A 22,312-nucleotide genomic window follows, 5' to 3' on the forward strand; every position below is an offset into this window, starting at 1 on the left:
TAACTTGCTGCTTGTACATCCAGGCTTTTGAGATTTTTGGCTAAAACCGGATTGACATTGGATTTTATCTTGGTCAGCGACGCTTCTGCTTGAGTTGCTGAAATACTTAAAACCTCAAGTTATTGCTAAATTTATTCTACTAATAGTTTTGCAAATGCTTATCTACGGAAATGTTTTTTTGGATTATCAGATGAGATCCGATTCACACCGGCCATTGGGTTTGGTTAGCAAAAGCTACGGCTTGAATAGCCCAAGTTAGTATTTGATTTGTATTTAGATGAAAATTGATTTTTGATTAAAAAAAATTACTCTTTTATTGTTTCGTGGGCAAACAAAGTATTTGTCCATAAGGTTTCAAAAGATATGCAAATTCTGATTTCACCAACAGATTCATTATTAAAATGTTAAGTTTTTGGCATCATCATTAACAATATCTATGTCCCACATTAACTTATTCTTTTAAATTAGTCGTTCGGACTAGTAGTATTGTTATAAAATACATCGAAAGTAACGGAAAGTAAATGGAAAAAAAATTAAATAACTATTGTTGTTTCAAAAAATGTAGTAGGTAAAGTGGTCGTCTCACTTCAATATAGGAATCAGCGACACTGATTTTGCTTACAAAATAGTTTAATACATTTTAATAATTTTTAAACATTATCCACAGTATAAAACAATTTTTGTTAGTTTTTGTATTTATTGTCAAGCTAGATAATTAGATATTGTAAATTGTGGTTTATAATTATTGCTTCGTAAACAGTAATGTAAACTATTATTTAACTCAGCCAGACGCATATATTAATCTTGTTCTTATAGCATTGAATTTAATAATTTAATTTCAGTTAATTTCAGTACTCATTACGCCTACTTTAAATCTATACAGCTAGCTAATGTTTTCCCTTCAAAATGTGCAACGCTAATATCTCAAGTCATGAGTGTATGTTGGGAAAAAATATAAAACTATACTGATTTGTTCGAAATAAGCGAGCAGTAATCGAGTTACATATACATAAAAGTCATACCACGAATACGCGCTTTATTCAATTTGATTTACCTAAACTTCGCATAAGAAAAGCGGGCAGTGTCCATTGACATGTCGTAACCGTATGTCGAGAACACGCGCTTTTAATTAAACATTTTATTTTGGCCTCAGTCGTCAATGTGAAAAATAAATAAAAAACGGTTTTGGTGTATTTCACTTGCAATTACACAAAGGCCATTTTGCACACTCGGTTGTCGACATTGTGAAATGCCAAATTTAACCTATTGCTACATAGTTATGTCGAACGAGTAAAACCAACGAAAGTCGAAAAAGATATGTATATATATATATATATATATATATATGTTTAATAGCTTAAGCTGTATAGAGAGAGTATGATTTTATAACATTTTTTAACTATAATCCCACGTAGCCCTGAACACCATAATTTTCAGTTTGCCAGATATTTTAACAAAATGTTTGAATAAAATCAAAGTTATTGTATTATTATGAGCTAAAGCTATACAAATTAATAACTCTATATTTTTAGGCTTCTTAATTATTTATACCTTACTCTAAAAGTATAAAGTAATATACATATAAATTATTTTATACAATGCTATATGGATAAAAAATATATATTATCTGGTGTTAACTATAATAATCATTGTTATTCTTATAATAATCATTATGTGGTCGGATTCCATAATATCTTCGTCGTACCACATATACTTCCCTTCTTTTATTATTACACACATTTAAATTTTAGCATTTCTTTATTATTATTTTTATTATTTTACTTACTAAAACCAGGGGCAGATAGGCCCACCGGGATACCGGACAAATCTCGGTAGGCCCTCCTCTATGTAGGTTTTTATTTTTTATACACTATTACAGTGTTCGCTACTCAATACTTATAAATATACACAGGGCGGAACCAATATGTAATACCTCCTAAGAAATAATAATTTTATAGATAATGGAAATTAAACTAAATACTAAAAAAAAGCCAGTATTTTCTGATAAAATCACTTTTAAATAAACGCTCCGATGCAAATCTATGGATAGTATGTTCAAACCAGTTATAGCGGTTTAGAAGATATCGTGGAACCTAAAATGTACTTAAAATGTTATGTTTAGTCTTGTGCAGGGTGGATACGATAAGGGTTGATCGTCTGTCTATAAAAATGTACTGTCATAGTTACCCATATATCGTAATTAACAATATAATGAAAATATTTTCATTACCTGTTGACTGTTGATTCACTCACACACAGCAACCTAGAAACTGACTACGGCCAAAGTGTAAATTTACCCTATTTTAGGAGTTTTTCTTAATAAAAAAAAAAATTTGACTACAGATTTCTGATATATTTGCTGTTTTTGTTATAACTGTTTTTGTCGTTTTTTCTGTATTTGGGAAAATCGGAAATGTGTAAAAAACAATGTTTGGACTGTGAAAAACTGGAATTGATAATTAAATTTCAACAAGTAACGATTAAAGACCTGACAATGGCTTTAGAAAATGAAAGACAATCTAAAGACCAGAACAAAAAATTAACCCTTAATAAATATAATCGTTAAATAATATATAAAGGATTATAATGTAATCCTTAATAAATATATAAATACGGCTTCACCGTATTGTATAATTTGTAAATTGTATAATATAATATAATTTTATAATAGACAATTTACCTCTTTCGTCATTTGTAATTTCCGTAAGGTCATCCCAGTCATCAAACATATTTTGGCCTATCGACTTCCACGTTAAAGCTTTAAAAATTTTGTTATGGTAGTTAGTACTGCCTGTATCCCAATATGCATGGATTTGACTCAATTTCAGTTATACATAATTCAAAATAGAACATGTTTTGTTTTTAAATAAATATATTTTCAAATATAAATTAAATATAAAAATGACAACACTCATAAATCTGACGCATATTTCTTTGGCCAACAAGTAATTTTTTTTTAGTATATGAAAAATCTAAAATCATTACTATTCATTTTTGAATTTGTATAATTAATAGCTTTACTTGAAAAATCATTTATAGTTGTAATAACGCTTATTAATCATTACTTTTCAATTTTAAAGACAAAAAAATATAATTTAAGTCAAGGAATATTTTTTTTGGGGGGGGGGCTAAATTTTAATTAAGGGTCGAAGCCCCCAACCCCTTCCCCTACTGAGTCCAAAGCGGATAAAAAATATAAACATTAATCATTTCATAATTATAATTAAAATGATTAATGAAATCGTAATTACACATGAATGATTAATGAAATCATGATTACAATTACATGATTACAGTAATCATACCTACATGGTTACTTTTCTGATTATGATTACATTAATCTAACACTATGATTACTGATCACAATTATTAATCGTAATCGTTAATCATTTATCAGTTTACAATTTGCCTAAAACTGTTTTGTTCTCGGTGCAAGTATTACCAGTTGTTTTTGTACAGTTGTACCCAACACAAATTTTCATCATAGATTTTGGAAACAGTTCGAGCCTAATACTCTCGTGTAGCTATAAAATGACCAAATCAATGCACTTTGAAGTTTGCAAATGTATTGGCGTTTTTGTCGAAAACAACTTGAGCGACAAAAAGTACCGTTTCACTTTCCATATCTCAACTATTTAATATGCCGTTAAAATGAATACCAATTTATATAACAATTTATAGATGGTCTAAAGTTAATTTCAAGAAAATACATGATAACTGTACGTAGTCCGATAAACAAAATATCGGGCATTTATCAATCCCGGCCTAGGTTTCCCTTCTGGTTATTCTGTGGACGATGGACTGTTGTTATCAATATTAAATTCAAAACAACAGCTACTTCTGCTCGTTGTTACCGGCTGCATCCGCTGCGGAGTTCAAGAGTGATTATATTATAATTACGCAGTTCAAACTTCACAGTTCACAATAATATTATTATGGCCAACTCTAACTAACGCTTGAAATCAACAGTTTTTGAACTATTATTTCATTTCAAATAGTTAACGATGTGAAAACAAGCGAAAATCATTTTATAATATTTTAACTACAACCAGATAAGCGGTACGTACAATCTATTTTTATGTATAAACAAGATGATATATTTTGCATTTTGTTCTTTTATTTTTAATTGTAATCAATAATAATTTAGGTATGTTTATTGTAATCACAAATTTTCTCTGTAAAAAAAAAAAAACACTTCGAATTTTATTAGTTCGGGTTTTTTCTTGTATATTTATTTAAATATTAAACAATTTTATTATTTTTGTATTTTTCAGGTGAATTTGAGTTTCAATGGTTGAATTTATTTAATTAAAATTTTTATGTTGAACGAACAGTGTTAAAAATGTTAAAGAAAGAATATTCAGAGCATAATTACAATTCCATTTCCGAGGATTATTCTGATCGAAACTCGAGAAAATATAATTTTACAAGAATTTGTGTCATATTAGCTACTGCCATAATAGTTGCAGTTTGTTTATTTAAATTTGTCAACCACTTCAGGATAGCAAATGAAGAAGAATCTGTTATCATTGCCGAATCAAATATCCTCAGCAAAAATTCTTTGTACGACTACAATGATACTTGCGCTGTAGTATCAGATGACTTTAAATTTGATTGCTTTCCCCGTGGAAAATCAGATCAACAAAGTTGTGAAGAAAGGAACTGCTGTTGGGCTCCTACTGGTAACGATTCTGACTCGCTTGTGCCATGGTGCTATTACCCGACAAACTATAACAACTACAAAGTAGTAAATATAACACAATCAAGAAATGGGCTGATTGCGTATTTTAATTTGTCATCAGAAACAACGTATAAAGAAAATATAAAGTTATTATGTATGGACGTATCCTATCATACAGCTCAAAGATTACGCATCAAGGTAAGATTTTTAATTCAATCGATAGACGATACATGTATAAATTGGTACGCTTAAAAACCATGAACTTGATTTGAAATAATGCTTTTATCTCTAACACTATGCCTATAAGAGTATTATATATTATTCAACTATTTTTTTATTTGAAGCTATAGTTGTCTGGTTTTTTGTTTTTATTATATTACATCTAACATATATTTTTATTCCTTGAAGATTTATGATGCTGAAAATACCCGTTACGAACCACCATATCCCGAAATACCAGCAGTACATTTAAATAATAGCAAAATAAATGAACCATTAGTGTCAGATTATGGTATTGTAGTAGCTGAAAATCAACTTGGGTTTGCCGTTGTAAGGAAAATTGACAACGTCACTTTGTAAGACTTTTACGTAAACTAAATTGTTTTTTTTATTTAAAGCAAATCATTTTATTATATTCCAGTGTACATTTTTTTTTATATAATTCATTTTAAATTCATAGATTCGACAGTCGCAATGTAGGAGGTTTTATTTATTCAGATCAGTTTATTCAGATTTCGGCTTTGTTACCTACAAAATATATATATGGCATTGGCGAACAAAGAGCTAATCTTATGCTCGACATGAATTGGAAAATTCACACTTTGTTTAATCACGATAGTCCTCCTACTGATAATGTAAAGTATTTCATATTTTCAAATTAAAAAAAACCTATAAATAATATATATATATGTATATTGTTTTTAGGTGAATGGTTATGGTGCACATCCGTTTTATTTGATGATGGAAAAATCGGGAAAGAGTCATGGTGTATTTTTGTTCAACAGTAACGCAATGGGTAAGTAATGGACATAATTATTTCTGAATCAATTATTGTATTTTATGTTTTTCAACTTGTAATTTAGTATTTTTTTCTATCAGATGTTGTATTACAACCAGCTCCAGCCATAACCTTTCGTACCATCGGTGGAATATTGGACTTCTATTACTTCATGGGCCCGACTCCTGCAGATGTCATTGCTCAATACACAGAAGCTATCGGAAGACCGTACCTACCTCCATATTGGTCTTTGGGATTTCATCTGTGCCGGTAAGTTTTCTTTTAACTATACTTAAAGTATTATTTGACTTAATGATTTTTTTTTTACTATTACAGATTTGGGCAGACATTGAATCAAGTAATTGAAGTACACAATAGAACAATCAATGCGGGAATTCCTTGGGTAATTTTTAAATTACAACTTTTTGTAGGCGATACTTGTACTATGTTGGGATTGAGTAAGTTTTATTAGTATGGATTAGAGAGGATTGATCATAAAAGAGTTTATCAGCTAATTAATAGCAATGAAAATAATAAAATAGATAATTTGGGAATTGTGTCAAAAAAGAGAGCTTGAAAATTGAATTGAAAGTTAAATTATCATAATATTATTTAACACTTCATTTTATTACATGAACTTTTTTTTAGGACACGCATTGGAATGATATTGACTACATGAAAAACAGGAACGATTTCACTCTAAGTGATAACTTCAGCGGACTACCGGGCTACGTAGAATACCTGCATAAAGTAATGATTTATTTTTTCTTATTAACTTAGCCGCAGTAGCTAAGGCCACCATAGGCAATTTTTTTACATAAAACAGGGCATATTTTGTTTAAATAACAAGTGAATAATAATAATTTGAAAAAAATGAGTTATTTGAAATACATTTTTATTTAGCCCATCATAGTTTTTATTTGACATAAATTATTATTTTTTGTTTAAAATAGTTAATTATTTATAATTTAAACAAATAGTTTATTTAAATTTGTATTTGACTGTTTTCCAATAGTCTGTTTTTAAATACATTTAATTTTAATTTTAATTGATATTATTTGAATAACAAATTGTATATTTTTTTGAAAATAAAAATGTATTTTAATAGTTTTTATTTTTTTATAGTTATGAAAAAATTATAGTTATTATTAGAGCTTTTTGAAGTTTATTGATTTTTGATAACTTCTAGATATTTGATTATCTCTAGTGATTTGACGGTATATATCAATTATTCTCCCTATACCTATTGTTATGTATATTTACATATCATGTTTTTTTTTCTAGATAGGAATGCACCATGTTGTTATACTAGATCCTGGCGTATCTTCTCGTGAACCAAAAGGAACCTACCCACCCTATGACGATGGCTTAAAACAAGGAATCTTCATTAAAAATGCAACTGGTCTTCCCTTAGAAGGACAAGTACGTTTCATTTTAAATTAATATTTATCAGTTTAATTGATTTAACTTAAGCTTTATATGACTTTTTTAGGTATGGAATAAAGATGGCGGCACAGTGTTCCCGGATTTTACAAATCCCAAGACTGTAAGTTATTGGATAGATCAAGTGTCAAAATATCACCAAGTCGTTGCATTTGACGGTTTATGGATAGTAAGTTTTGAACAATATACTTTAATTTCAATTTGATCGTTAACTATTTATTAAAAAAATTTTACAGGATATGAATGAACCGTCAAATTTTGTAAACGGAGATTGGCAAGGTTGCATTTTCAATAACTCTGATCACTGGGAAAACCCGCAATATGTACCGGCCATCGAAGGCGGTGTACTAAATTACAAAACCATTTGTATGTCAGCCAAACAACACAGTGGACTTCATTACGATCTACACAACCTGTATGGATTTTCCGAGGCAATAACAACTCAGTTGTGAGTTTGAATAATATTAACTAAAAGGAGTAAGAACTCGTTTTAAGTAGTTTATAATTATTTCAGTGCTTTATCCATCATTACGAGTATGAGGCCGTTAGTTATATCAAGATCGAGTTTTGCTGGGTTAGGTCATTTTACCGGACATTGGACCGGAGACGTGTACTCTACTTGGGACGATCTGAAACAATCTATAACTGGTAAAAACCAATTTCTTTATAAAAAAAAAAGATTTGACTTAATTTAGATTCGTTTTGTAGATATTGTCGTTTTTAACATGTTTGGGATTCCGCTTGTCGGAGCTGACATCTGTGGTTTTAACGGCAACACCACTGTAGAACTATGCTCAAGATGGAGTCAGTTAGGTGCATTTTATCCGTTTTCAAGAAACCACAACTCTGATGATTGTTTTGTAATATTTAAAGACAATTAATTGTATTGTTAAATTATTGCAAGAATTTGAACATTGCTTATTTAAATTTTAGGATCAAGATCCAGTGGCGTTAGGAGCTCTAGTGGTGAATTCGGCTCGCAAAGCATTGACAATACGCTACTCTTTACTGCCGTACTTATATTCTTTGTTTTGGAAAGCACAAATAGATGGTGAAACTGTTGCTCGACCTCTATTTTTCGAGTAAGTATATTAATAATAGCCGTTAAAGCTTTTGATATATATCTGAAAAATTGTGTTGTTGTAATAATGGTTTTTTTTTTTAATCAGATATCCATCCGATGAAAATACATACAACATCGATACACAATTTTTATGGGGCCCCGCTCTGTTGATATCGCCAGTTTTAAAAGAGGTATTTAAATTAATTCATATAACACTATTTACTCGGGCAATATTATATTATTATTACTGATCGTGTAAAATACATTTAGAATCAAGAAGAAGTACAAATTTATTTACCGAATGACACATGGTACGATTATTACTCCAAAATTGCAATAAAAAGTAACGGATCTACGTACACTGTAGCTGCGCCACTAGACACTATTCCACTTTCAATACGGGGAGGTTACATTTTACCGACTCAAGATCCATCTACGACAACTACTTTGAGGTGAGCCCCAACTACAATTTTTTATTGATAAATTATTGTTAAAAACAAAAACACACTTCACCCATTTAGTAGCAAACTACTGATTTTTATTAATTTTGGAAAAATTGGGATATTCTATTTTTATCTTCTATTTATGTTTTTTTTTTCAGTCGAAAAAATCCATTCGGTCTTTTAATTGCACCAAACGTGAGCGGAGAAGCATATGGCTACTTGTTTTGGGACGATGGAAAGTCTTTGAGTAAGTGTTGGATATTATAAATATTTATGTGGCATCTTATGACAAGTGCAACAACTTTTGTCCTAGTTCATTATATTATCTTCATTAAAATTGGAAATTTTGTACTGAAGTTGGTTTATAACTGTCCCCATTCATTTAATATGTATTTAAGGTAGACATTGAAATTACAGTGTTAACATTTTTAAAACATCAGTCAATCATATTTTTTTTATAGTAGGTTTAGTGTAAAAAAATAAATATGATTATTTTTTTTATTTTTATTTTTTTCAAATGATGTATAAATATTGACCAAGATAAAATGACTCATTGCAGCTTACGTCATATCAACACCACGATAGTGTTTAGCTTTGATTTAATCTAATTATTGTTTATTTTCTGAATGTAGATGTATGGGAAAATGGAATGTATAACGAAATACATTTTAAATATCAAAGTTCAACGATAACAGCCGAAGTAGTGACGAGTAACTATCTCGATGAAAGATTAGTATTGCAAAATATTACAGTATTTGGCATTCAAGCGAACCCAACAAGTGTCATTGTCAATGGAAATGCATACCAAAACTTTCTTTACAATAAGACTGAACAAGTGAGTAGTATATCGATGAAATTATTTTAAACTAATAAATTAATCTTTTTAAATATATATTTCAATGTTTGTTTCTTGGGCGTTGCCCAACAGTTAAATATTCAAATATTGGTAAATTTGAATAATTGTTTTTATTTTCAGGCGCTTTACTTTCAAACTCTAAATTTGGATTTATTTACTGTATTTAATATAACGTGGACTTAATACACTACCAATATCAATATAGTAACTACTAGTTTTCTTATATAATTATTACAAATTTAATCTTCGGCAAATGTGTAATTTTTTATTATTATTAATTGATTAAAAATGTGTGTAGTAATAAATTATTCTATGTAATTCCAAACTTATAAAAATTATATATGGTTATCTCTTACTTTTTGTATAATTGTTAATTAATAATTATTGTAAACAAAATATATATATACTACAATAGTTGTATACGATATAAATATAAATGTACGCATTCGTTATTCCACGGAACCAGTTGTCATGTAACTTAAATTTTTTTTTCAAATACTACCAGTCAAGCTTTAGACTACGCTGTTGCAAACTATATGTAAAAAATAAACACAAATATTGTAGGTAAAAAAATATTTAATGAGTAAAAAAATGGCTAGTTGATTTACATACTGAGTGTAAATTTACAGGGTTCGCAACTTTACCGAGGTCATGAAGAACAAAAATTACATCATGTACAAAATTTATACTAAAATACAATACAATAGTTATTATTTATATCACTGAGAAAAAAACTGTATACTTTGCATAATATTAGGAAAATAAACTTCATTGTTGTGATAAAAATGATTTTGCGATTTCTACTTTTAACTGTAAAATATTCACTATGCTTTTTGAACTTAGCATTGGTATTATAATATAGTTAAAATATATTTATATTTTAAAAATTAAATAATAGTTTATTTGTTAGGTTAAATAAATACATTCAACAAAATGCATATTATTAATATAAATAAGTCTGGACATTTTTAGTGTTTATCGTTAATTCATAACAGACTTTTTTTTGTCTTGTTGAGTTTTGCTTAAAAATGTACTATCCAGCTGCTTCTTCAGTGCCGTATGACAGTGTCGTCTATGAGCTATGTTAAATGTTAATTCATATTTTTTAAACCTGACAGGTATAAAATAAACTTAATATTTAGGAAAGTAATCACAATCACATTTTAATTTTTAAAACAATATATACAAATTTAAGATAAAATTAAAAAAATTCAAGAAAATATATCCTCTTGAATGAATTATATGTTTACAATATATAAGTCTAATAACAAAATGTACCATTTTTTTAATTTTAAGTCGCGCTAACCTTTATATTTATTAAATAAAAAAAAAACAGTATTTATGAATACAATATACATGTATATAATACAATGCATTATTAAAAATATATATATTTTTTTTTTCAAAATGATTAACAAACTTATCTTTTTATGCAGAAATTTACAATATCTATAATATAATATATATATATATATATTCATGAAACTGATGGTTAAAACTAATTATAATTATCGAAAAAAAAAATCACAGAAATAAAATTTGTATTTTCCCCGTTATCTTTTATTCTACTCTCGATACCTAATAATTTATATTATATAGTAAATACTAAATAGAGTTCAATTTAGGTGTTATTCCTGAACCTAATTCCACCTAACACATACTTTGTAAAATAAAAAAATGTTATTCAACATAAAAAAAAATATATCTCAGCACTTATATAACATTGTACTTTTATTGATTTTAGCCAAATATAAATTGGATACTTTTAGTTAAGATCTAATAAATAGGGGAGATACAATTTTGTTGTAATACACTTTCTGTTGTGTTTTAACTACGGGAGAAAAAATATTGATATTGTTTAATTTTTAAAACATTTCGTTTTATCAATAATAATTTATATACAAGTGCATTAATGGAAAATAAAAAAAATTATGGAATTTCTTAAGGAATTAAAACAAATCGTTGGCTAAATTTTACAAAATACATCCATGCACAAAATTAGCTCTAAAAATCAAAGTCTTAAATACCACAATAAAACTTTAACAATTGTATAAATAATTCATCCAGAAATTGTTAAAAAAAAATATATATATATATGGTTATCATATGAGTAATTACATGGTTAAGTTCTACATAAATTAATGTTTACTTGTAGGATTCGACCAAAAAATAATATTTGTTTAAATCATGAACCTGGACAGTCTCTTATAAACTTAAAAGTAACTAGTATTTCCTTTACAACAGCCATTAAAATGTATTATTCAAAACTGTAAAATAAGTTTAAAAAATAGAAGACAGTTTATTATAATGTTACAAAATAAATAAATACAAACAAATTAACTAATTTACTGCATCAAGGGTCATCTGAAAAGTAAATAAAAGAATTAATGACAAATAACAAATGTAGTTTTTAGTGCAATTTAGTTTTTGGTATCTCATTTTGTGACAATCTATTTTTATTAATTTAACATCCCTCTTTCATTCAAGCCCTACCAGAGCGCCGTAGGTCCAATACTTTTCAACCTACAGCCATTTGAAACCCCACCATTCTTTATGATACACCCAGTATTTAAAAAAAAACTGATTTAATTTAAACTTTGTAGTCAGATGATTTTAAAAGACATTAATTATAACCAAGTGCTGGTTGTTTTTTTAAGTAAAAAAAATTCCTTTCATCAATAAAAAATATATATATATATATATTAGTGGTGGGACTATTCGAATAAAAAAATTTGAATATTCGAATACTTTATTCGCACGAATATTTGTTATTCGAATATTCAATCTGATTTTTCAAATATTCGAATATTTTATCATTTTCTTTGCAGGATTAATAAAAAAAAAAAATAATAATTAAGAGACAAATAAGGTGTTCTTGATCTATTTTTAATAATTTTTTAACAAAATAAATATTATTACTTATTACAACAAATAAGATTTTAACAATTTATATAGATGTATAATTACAAAAAAACATAAATTTGACAAAATATTCGAAAATTCGAATTATTTGATTACTATTCGAATATTCAAATTATTTTCATACGAATAGTAATATTCGATTATTCGAATAATTCGAATAATAGAAAAATTCGATTCGAGGTCTCAGCTCTAATATATATATTAGAAAAACGAGAAAATGAGTGATTTATTGGGTATGGTGGTATTGTCTAAATCTCGTCAGGAGACGTTTACTAAGCGAGTATTCATTCAAAGAAAAGTTCCGGTATAGCGAATTTGCACGGAAAAAAAAATTGTTTTAAATAGAATACACTAACCTGAATCATCCAAAGGTGATTGGTTATTCGTTGGGTCTATTGCTTCTTTTATTTGATTACTAGCGCCTTTAGGGTCTAAGTCAGTTGCACGATTGAAATTCATGAGTGCCAGATGAATGTTTCCTAATTTTTTATGTACCTAATATATTTCAAACAAATGTTAATACACCAATTAAATATTGTTAGTTTAAATAGTGATTTTGTAACAGACTTTGCCAGTTAAAAAATAGACTAGAGATTCTTTAGGCACAATTTCTTTCAGTTCCTCGAGTTCATAAAGTGCTTCAGGTAGTTTACCCAGTTTTGAGTAAATTTGCGCTCGTTGGTATTTACACATTGGGTGTTTGGGTTCTAGCGTTAACGCTATATGTAACGTGTGTAACGCCTGGTCAGGTTTATCCATGCTGTTTTGAACCTATAAAGCGGACATAAACAATGGTCAAATCACATTACTTCTTTTTTACATTATTTTTTTACTAATATATTAAACCTTTTCATAAAAAAAATACATTTCATAGAAAAAAGTTACTAAATTATTATTTGTTAAATGTTTGTACTTAAGTGACTTAATGGAATTAATTTAATGTAGTTCGCTTTTTTAGGGGTAGATTTTGAACTTGCCTTAAGTTCAAGAACTACGCAAAAGATTATTAGTGTAAATAATTAAACTTTCATTGAAAATAATCCCTTAAGACATGTGATTGCCTTGACCTTGTGATTGCTATGCTCCATTTTTATGTACAAGTTATACCCATTGACAGTGTTAAACTAGTGTTTTGAGGTCACATTTCTTCAGTAAAACGTATTTTTAATGTAAAAATTGCTAAGCCAGTACATTTATAAATAATGTATTAATAATTAATGTACGTTTATAATTATTATTATAAGTATAATTACATAATAATGAATACTCACAACAGCAATATGACACATGATTAAGGCACTGCTGTGATTTATTTTTAACGCTCGCTTGTAATGCATTTCGGCTAGTTCATATCTTTCCTGTTTTTGATAAATAGCACCAATACCATACCTACAACAAAATAGTTCATTAAAATTTTATCCAGCCATTAAATATAAAATAACACAATATTTACCATGACTTATAATGTCTTGGATCTAATTTGACAGCTTTTTGGAAACAGGTTGTTGCTTTTTCTAATTCTTCAGTGACTAAATATTCATTACCTAATAACGCGTATGCATAAGGAAAATCTGGATTAACCTGCAAGTTGAAAAAAAAAATTGTTATCAGTAAATAAAAATTGATTATTTTTTAATTATCACCTGAATTGCTCGTTGAAAATATTTAATGGCTGTTTGGTGTTCCTTTTGCAGAGAAAAACAATTTCCAACAACACACCAAGTAGATGAAGAATGTCGATCTAGAGCAGTCAAGTCTTGAGCTAAAGCAGAAAGCGCTACTTCTTTCTGTTGATGCCATAACGCTGTACTATAAAGTTCCATTAATGTATCCCTGTGCGGCTCGAGTTCTCGGACTTCACTAAAATATCTAAAAATAAAAAACAAAATCAAATGTAAAATAAAAAAAAAATTTGGCAGTGTTTGGAAATAATGTATTTAAAAATGAATACGTTCATGAAAAAATTATAAGACTATGATTAGTTTGTTTACGAATGTGAATAATTTTTTAATCGTTCATTTACAAAGATAAAAAGATGAAGTTTAGAAATTTTCATACATTATTCCTTGTATAAGTTTAATACTTGATGGTGATTTTTATAAATAAAAAATATATTTAAATAAAATAACATGGATAACTTGAGTATTTTGGCGACAAGGCCATGCTCCTATCCTACACTTAGTGTTCCAAACTTTATAACTAAAAACCTACATTTATTTACTGACAGTTGTTGAAGCAATAAAATAATAATAATGACAATTTTTTATTAATACAAAAAAAAAAAATATATATATATATATATATATATACATCAATAGTGAAAATAAAATATATATAATAAATTAATGTCAATCAATCCTATTTTTATTTACAATTTTCAAAATTAAACATAATTTAGTAGTAACAAATTGTGTACTCACTTGATTGATTGTAAATAATCAGATTGTTCACAAAATGCTTTACCAATCATAGACAATACAAATCCAGTTTTATATTGTTGTGGTGGTAAATTTTGAAACAATTGAATTGACTTTTTACAGTTAAACTTTGATAATTGCAAATATGCTACTCCGATATCTCTTAACAACGACATCAAGCCTTCTACACAAACGCAGTATGAATTATTTCATTGTATTTACTTCTAATAGTATACTTCTAAGACTCCTTACCAGCCGTTTTCTTTTGCAAAGTTAGCGCTTGCTGGGCCAAAGTAGTGGTGTCCACTTCAATACTCCCTCGATCTTTTGGATTACGTTCAGTAATATCAGTAAAAACTGCTTTTTTAGGAACTATTCCAGTTTTTATTTTACGTGATGCTGATTTTGGACTTGCAAACTTTTTACTAGGACTCTTTGTATTTTCCTAAAGAAAAAGAATCAATTACTTAGCTTCATATTTCATGCCCCGACACAATTTCTAAAACTGCTTAAAATATTTTTACTTTAACAGAACAGCTATTTGTAATTATTCGACTACTCCGTCTGACTACGTGCGACATTGGACTTGACGGTAGAGTCACTTGTTGTGTGCCCAAATTGTTGATATTACTTGTATTGCCCGATTGGCTGAACACTGGTTTAGAACTCTGTTGAATTTAAACAATGAAAAAATGATATATATGAATTAATGAACAGGCTAGTAAATGATATAATAATAAATACTTTTACTTACTCGTTTTGAAATAAACTTCTGATCATTAGTTTCATTTAATGTACCTGAAGGAACTAAAACCATAGATTGAGATGAACTTACAGATATATTGTTGTCAGGACTTTCCAACGGGAAAACTCCAAAACTGAAATGAAAAAAAACAAAAAGTTATTAAAAAATGTAATAATCTTAATTATATAAAATAAACCACAAATTATATTCGCTCTACCTTGGTGTTAAAGGACTAAATGCATTTTCATTAATCACTTTCACTTTTCTCCCGATGGGTCGAACAAATATTGCTTTCGCATTATTCATATCGGGTGTAAAAGGTTGTATACCGCTGGATATTGAACTATTACTACTAGGTACAGACATATTAATCATTTTTTGGGCTGGCGTACTGCTAAAAATGTAATAAGACATCATAAAATTAGTAAACTAGTATATTATTTATAAAGTAATTCAATACTTATAAACTTGCCTGTTAAAAGTGTTCATTGACTCGTATGATAGGTTATATGTTGATAAAGGTGTTGAATTAACATGTGAATTTGATCCTACGCATTTACTAAAATTATCTAAATTGTCGACCTAAAAAATTATTCAACAATAATGAAAACTAAAAAAATATTGTCTAATTTTTAAATGTACAAAATGGTTTACTTTAAATATTTTAAATGGTTCAGGATCCGGTTTAACGCCTCGATCACAAAGGTCTTGAAATGATTGCCACAAAAAAGGATTTAGGAATAGAGCTTTTCGACAAGCCTCGGCCGCCAAATGTGCTCTTTCTGATCGCCACCATATATGACTGATAAGTTGCAACGCAAATGGAGCACTGTCACCATAATTTGAGACTATTGAATCAATAAATGTAGAACACGACGACAATGATATTAAATCGCCTACATTGCCTGTCAATATTGTTTCTGCTTCTGATAACCTATAAAATACATTGATTCTATAATTGCTTAAAAATCAATTAATTTATGAACAATTTTTTTTACTATTTTATTAATTTTTTCATGTACTTAAAAAGATGCTGTAACTTACTTATGAAGGTCAACACAACACCGAGCTAATAAAAACTTGCATTTTTCTGATACTATTTTCTTTCCATTAAGAATGGAATAAGCTTGGGACGGCTTACCAGCACGATAATAACAAGTTGCCAGTAAGTAAGTACTTTCATCTGAATCAACTAGAGAAAAAATTAAAAAAATAAAATTATTTAACATTTTTTAAAATAATCCTACATAAATTAAAAGTGCAAACTGTAAGAAAACCAATTTTTTTAAACCGCCAGCAATGAATTGCTATTTTTTTATTTTTTTAATTAAATTTGTATGAAATCTGCAAAAAAAATTGTCTAGTACTAAAAATAATAAAATGGTGAAATAAGGAACTAAAGATTTTATAAAACAATAAAAACATGTCATTGACATGTAATGTAAAAATATACTTACATTCGGCACATAATCGTTCAGCGAGAAAAATTGCATCTGAATATGCATAATGATTTATACAATGCCAAATTGCAGCCTGTAAAAAAAAATAGCAACAAATAAAATTAGTTAACTACCTCACATATTATATTAAAGCATTAAATTATTCACCTTCATAATTTACATTAATAAAATGTTAAACAAATTATACTTCTAATGCATTCATAGCAGCATAATTCACACAAAACTAGTTCAGAAATTTTGTTTTAAATATTTGTTAAGTATAATAACATTTTAAGACATGCTATTGAAATAACACATCAATGCAGTACAAACATATTTTAAAAATATAACTAACATTGAAAACAAGTATGTAATGTAAAATATTTATAAATTTCATCTACAATAAAATAAATAATAACAGTTATGTTCTTTAGCATGTTTTCAATTTTTATTTAAACTAAAGTATGGAATAATTTCAAGATTGATTTTGAAAGCAATAATATTTTTTTTTACAATTAACCTGTAAATAATATTAACTAGTAGGACAAATAGTAATCGGTGTTTTCTTTATTGTACCAAGAGAATATCATAGAAAAAAATTGTTTTTTATGTACTCAATAGTCTAATGTAGTATACAGGATAAATCTAAAATTGTATAAGAGCTAAAGCGACCATCAGAGCCATCACTGCCTCCTTTAAGGAGAACATTTCTTAATATAACAAGTGACTAAATTATTATATCTGTAATTTTACTCTAAATTGTTTGGAAAAATAAGTTAATAATATTTTTGCAATGATGGTTGTTTCATTGAATACATTATTATATAAATACATTAAATAAATTTGATTATTTTTTTTTTGCACATATCGATAAAATATACATTTTATTAAAATTAATGGTTCATTAATAACAGAATGTTTTGTAAAGTTTAAAAAATAAGGAAGATTATAAAATGGATTAAACATGTAAAATTGTCTAACTACCTAGTGTATATTCTGTTAATACATATTTATGAAAATTAGAGTTTATTCTTTTATTATTTTGAAGTCTGGAACTCATTAATAAAAATACGTACAACTATTAAAATAAAGCTACAACTCAAATAAATTTCTTTATAAATTAAATTTTCGATATAATGATATTATGAATATCAATGAAAAACAAAACTGTGTTTAACACTTACTTGAACAGGTTCTTGAATTAACATTGTAGACGAATTCGTTAAGATAAACTATAATTATATATTAAGAAAAAAACTAAAATATGAAACCCAAATATAATATAACATAAATATAAAATAATAGTAGATATTTAGGTAATGCAAAATATTTTTTATTGAGTTTATGGTTTTTATCACATAGTGAAGAAAAAACGAGAGAGACAAGACACATTCGATAAGAACAGGACATGTGCAACAACATAAATTCTCACCGTATGTATTTCCCTATATTTAAATTTTGAAAAAAACTTAAATTGAACTATTGATAATAATATTATTGTGACGATAAATTAATATACAATAGGTATAGTTTATTATTATTATTCGGCCTACAAAATAAGTTATTTAATGTGTATTTATTTTCATTATAAAATACAGAAAGATAATAATAATCTTTTGTTTATAATAACATTATTTTTTTAAACTGTTATATTAGATAATAATATCTGTAATTTTTAATTTATCTAATCAACAATTGGCACAATACCTATTTAATAAAGGACAGAGTGAGTATAAAATGTTAAATGTCAATTGATCTAAATGAAAATAAAATATAAAATTCTATTAATTAATAATAAACGTTAGTTTTATTCTCTTAATCAATGCGTCATACTGCGATATGTATAATTCATCAAAACAAAAAAAAATACCTTTTTAAATATAATCATGATCTAAATGATTTGTAATTTGTTTGACAATATTTAAATCCGTAAACAAACTGCGCAAGACTTTCAAAATACTTAACAAATGTGGTTATAATAATTATGACATGGTTAAATCATAAATGGTTATTATTATGATATACATTTAAAATAGGTTTTCCTTACGAGAAATATTTTTTGTGCTAAAGAATTTATTTTTGTAGAATTACATATTCTATAACCCGGTTCCGGATGGACCGAAGACATGTCACATGGACGGTAGGCCCTAGGCCGACAAGTGAGGTCTATATTGGCGATCAGTGCTACCACGCACAATAAATATAATTATGTTATACCACTCGGCCGCGTTTTATATATTGTACAGCCTACATGCATGATCATTATGCTGTTATAGTGTTATATAATAATATATACCAATAATTACTATACTATGTACTAATTATGTTATAATAGAAAAACAAAAAGAGTCCAGTGGCCAACAGTAATTCAGTAAACATTTAAGACTACAATAAAACATGTTATTATCTGCAAATGATTTTTCACGCGTTTGTGTAAAAGATGCGATTTCTTAGGCCATCTGCTGAATGAAACCTGTTGTTTACATTAAATTGCATTCCGCAACTTGAATCAGTGTTATATCACAAAATTATATAGTCGCGGCGGTAGATTTTTTTTGGAAAGGCCAGACACGATGATTGAAAGCTTTAATTTAATCCCGAGAACACCGAAAGAATATGAATTGATATAATTTATATCTTTCTGTGCTTACGCAGATGTGCTAAAACATTAAGCAAACAATTGAAATAATAATATTAATTAAAAAATATATATTTTACCGACGAAATCATTCTAGTTAAGACAGAATTTTGGGTATAAATCTACTTTACCGGACACCTTTTTTTTTTTAAATCGATAGTATTTTGCATGCTGATTACGAATCTGCAAACATTTTGGGCCGCTCGCACTTTGGAAGTTCGCAGATTTTGACTTACGCGCGCGCCCGGCAGGCCTCGTCTACTCGCGAACGCTGGACACATTGTTCGTCGGTCACCGCGGTGCCCTCGTCTACTTGTCTCCCACCCATTGTGCCCACCACTAATGACTAACATTAAGCAGGCTAGGTTTGGACTCGTTGGGTCACTAACCGCTTTCAGAGCAGTATCAGGTTAGTTTTTTTTATTCCCTTTAGGTGAGCTATTTTTTTTTCTGGGGGTTTGGGGGCGTGAGCCCCCATCCAACGAAGAGCCCCGAAGGGGCTCGAGATGGCTCCCGGAGCCGGCAGGCGTAGGGAGTGGTTCTGCATAGTTAGTAGTTTATTTAATTAAAACTTAACTGAAAAAATAAGTCTGCTCGATTTTAAATCCAGATTCGTAATCAGCGTAAAAAACATTATAATATGGCAATAAAAAAATCGAAAAAAAAGATGTTCGCTAGAGTACGACACCGACGTCAAAAGACGGCCGGTACGTCGAGAGCGGCGACTGACTAACGAAGTACCCGGAGGCCGCCGGGAGACGAAGCCTGTCGGGCGCGCGCGTAAGTCAAAATCTGCGAACTTCAAACGTCTGTAACTTTCAAAGTGCGAGCGGCCCAAAATGTTTGCATATTCGTAATCAGCATACAAAATACTATCGATTTAATAAAAAAAAAAGGTGTCCGGTAAAGTAGATTTGTTCCGAATTTTGGTTTGTATTATTTCTATATGTAAAAAAAATGATAACAAAAAAATAAACAATAACAATGAGCTATATTTATATAAAATAAAATATACAAACAAAATAGTTAAACATAATTAATAATTAATTAAACAAATAAAATATAGAACACAAGACAGTTAAAAGAATAAATAATATATAAATATCCATTATGATAAACTCAAAAATAGAAAGGTTTATGTAAAATAAAAAAAATTACTAAAATTTCAAAATTTAGTAAATAAAATAAAAGTAGCAAACGAAAACAGAGAACAACGATTTATACAATACATGCATTTGCATTATACAAGTCAGGTACGAAGTCGTCTAAATTATTGCTGTTAGCCGATGTAGGGGGTATATTACAACAGATTCTTCTTTTGGATATTCTTTACACACATGTTCTGTAACAAACAAGAAAACAGAAAAGTTAAGCTTTATTATTATTTTATTTATAAATTAACATTATATTTGAGCTTACTTTTGATATTACTTGTTTCTGATAGTTGTCTGACACGGTGCTTCTGTGCCGAAACGTATTTGCGAAAATACGTTTTAAGGTAAAAATATAGGTAACAAATGTCGAATAGACAAAATAACAACGGTCGCTAGGCACTTATGGCTTACAATAAATTTACATATATCAAAGAACTGAAAAAACATCGATGATTTTTAATCTCCTGGAAAAATATTTTAGTGCAATTTTGAAATATCGCAACAGTCATTACACTATAATTACAGTGTTTATATTATTATTTTAAAAAAATAGGTACTTTAGAGTACAGACCATAGACGGCTCACGAGTCATGAAAACTGAGCGCTGGCATCAGCGCCCCAGTGGCAAATTTCCATTAGTGGCGTTATCAATTGGCGCGCTTTTTTAAATGTTTAAATGTACGTATTTTATTATTTTGCCTCACGCGCTACGTTACGTGTTACGAATATAACAATTAAAAACAACTAATGAAAATATGTTTAGTATATTAAAAATATTATACACCTTTAACATTCCATAATAAAGAATATTATTATTAATGGGAATTTGTTAAAAGTATATTATGTACATTTTTACAACTTTATTTATATAGATTAAGTAATATAGAGTATAGATCAAGGTAATTTCATACAGACAATATTATATGAAAAATATGTAACTTAGGTCCCTTTTAACAAAATTTTTTTTTATAAACAAATTTTTAAATGTATTTTTAAGTGGGAAAGGCAAACTTATATTTTAACTTTTCAACACACTTAATTCTTATTATAACTATCTGAATAAATAATTTAAATTTAATCGAAACGTAAGTTGGGAAAACATTACAAATAAAGAAAAAAAAAATGTATTAAAAAATAAAAGTTTGTTCAATTTTTTGAACAACTAACACAATAATATTAAAATTGATTGAAAACTAGATTTGAGTAGTTTTTTAAAAATAGAAGAAATGAGTACCTGTATTGCGTAGCCGGGAGTATTGTGAGAATTTAACTGACATTTTCCTATTCCTCATTCTAAGCTCCGACTAATTTCAAATTTATTTTTGCTACTTTTCCGTTATGGAGCTATATAACAAATTACTGTTAACCTGTACATTTTAAGTACGGCAATCTCACGAAATTACACAATACTTACGGACTGTTTGAATCAATTCTGTTGAAGTTTAAACTAAAGAATATAGAATAAACACAAACTTGATAATAGTTAGTAATGTTTATTAAAAAATATAATGTCG

General features: G+C 28.0%; 2 protein-coding genes across 4 annotated transcripts; one reads left to right on the forward strand and one right to left on the reverse strand.

The window, feature by feature from the left end:
• Nucleotides 1–3,854: 3,854 nt before the first annotated feature.
• On the forward strand, nt 3,855–9,920 carry LOC126842750 (lysosomal alpha-glucosidase-like). The gene is made up of 19 exons (XM_050579879.1): nt 3,855–4,059; nt 4,275–4,879; nt 5,090–5,256; nt 5,361–5,535; nt 5,606–5,696; nt 5,780–5,948; nt 6,015–6,081; nt 6,327–6,428; nt 6,963–7,100; nt 7,171–7,290; nt 7,358–7,569; nt 7,636–7,769; nt 7,830–7,981; nt 8,055–8,203; nt 8,291–8,375; nt 8,455–8,636; nt 8,786–8,874; nt 9,260–9,462; nt 9,604–9,920. The coding sequence occupies exons 2-19, from the start codon at nt 4,343–4,345 to the stop codon at nt 9,664–9,666; spliced, it is 2,835 nt and encodes a 944-aa protein (XP_050435836.1). The 5' UTR covers nt 3,855–4,059; nt 4,275–4,342; the 3' UTR covers nt 9,667–9,920.
• A 1,007-nt stretch (nt 9,921–10,927) lies between these two features.
• LOC126842751 (cell division cycle protein 27 homolog) lies at nt 10,928–18,347 on the reverse strand. 3 transcript variants are annotated; one of them, XM_050579882.1, is made up of 17 exons: nt 18,191–18,347; nt 17,025–17,100; nt 16,612–16,759; nt 16,222–16,501; nt 16,040–16,149; nt 15,785–15,961; nt 15,577–15,700; nt 15,347–15,490; nt 15,075–15,267; nt 14,826–15,006; nt 14,049–14,274; nt 13,859–13,986; nt 13,677–13,794; nt 12,973–13,176; nt 12,762–12,900; nt 11,817–11,847; nt 10,929–11,750 (listed from the first exon to the last, which is right to left on the reverse strand). In XM_050579882.1, exons 1-16 carry the CDS (start codon nt 18,212–18,214, stop codon nt 11,837–11,839), a joined length of 2,283 nt encoding a protein of 760 aa, XP_050435839.1. In that variant the 5' UTR covers nt 18,215–18,347; the 3' UTR covers nt 10,929–11,750; nt 11,817–11,836. The 3 variants fall into 3 exon arrangements, with proteins under 3 accessions (XP_050435840.1, XP_050435839.1, XP_050435837.1); XM_050579883.1 differs by having other exon boundaries at nt 10,928–11,847; nt 15,785–15,958; XM_050579880.1 differs by having other exon boundaries at nt 10,929–11,847.
• Between the last annotated feature and the right edge of the window lie 3,965 nt (nt 18,348–22,312).

Source organism: Adelges cooleyi, unplaced genomic scaffold (assembly GCF_023614345.1).
Source record: "Adelges cooleyi isolate 19-005CV unplaced genomic scaffold, UGA_ACOO_1.1 ACOO_flye_CR_arks_rails_tigmint_CR_PRNA_574, whole genome shotgun sequence".
NCBI lineage: Eukaryota > Metazoa > Arthropoda > Insecta > Hemiptera > Adelgidae > Adelges > Adelges cooleyi.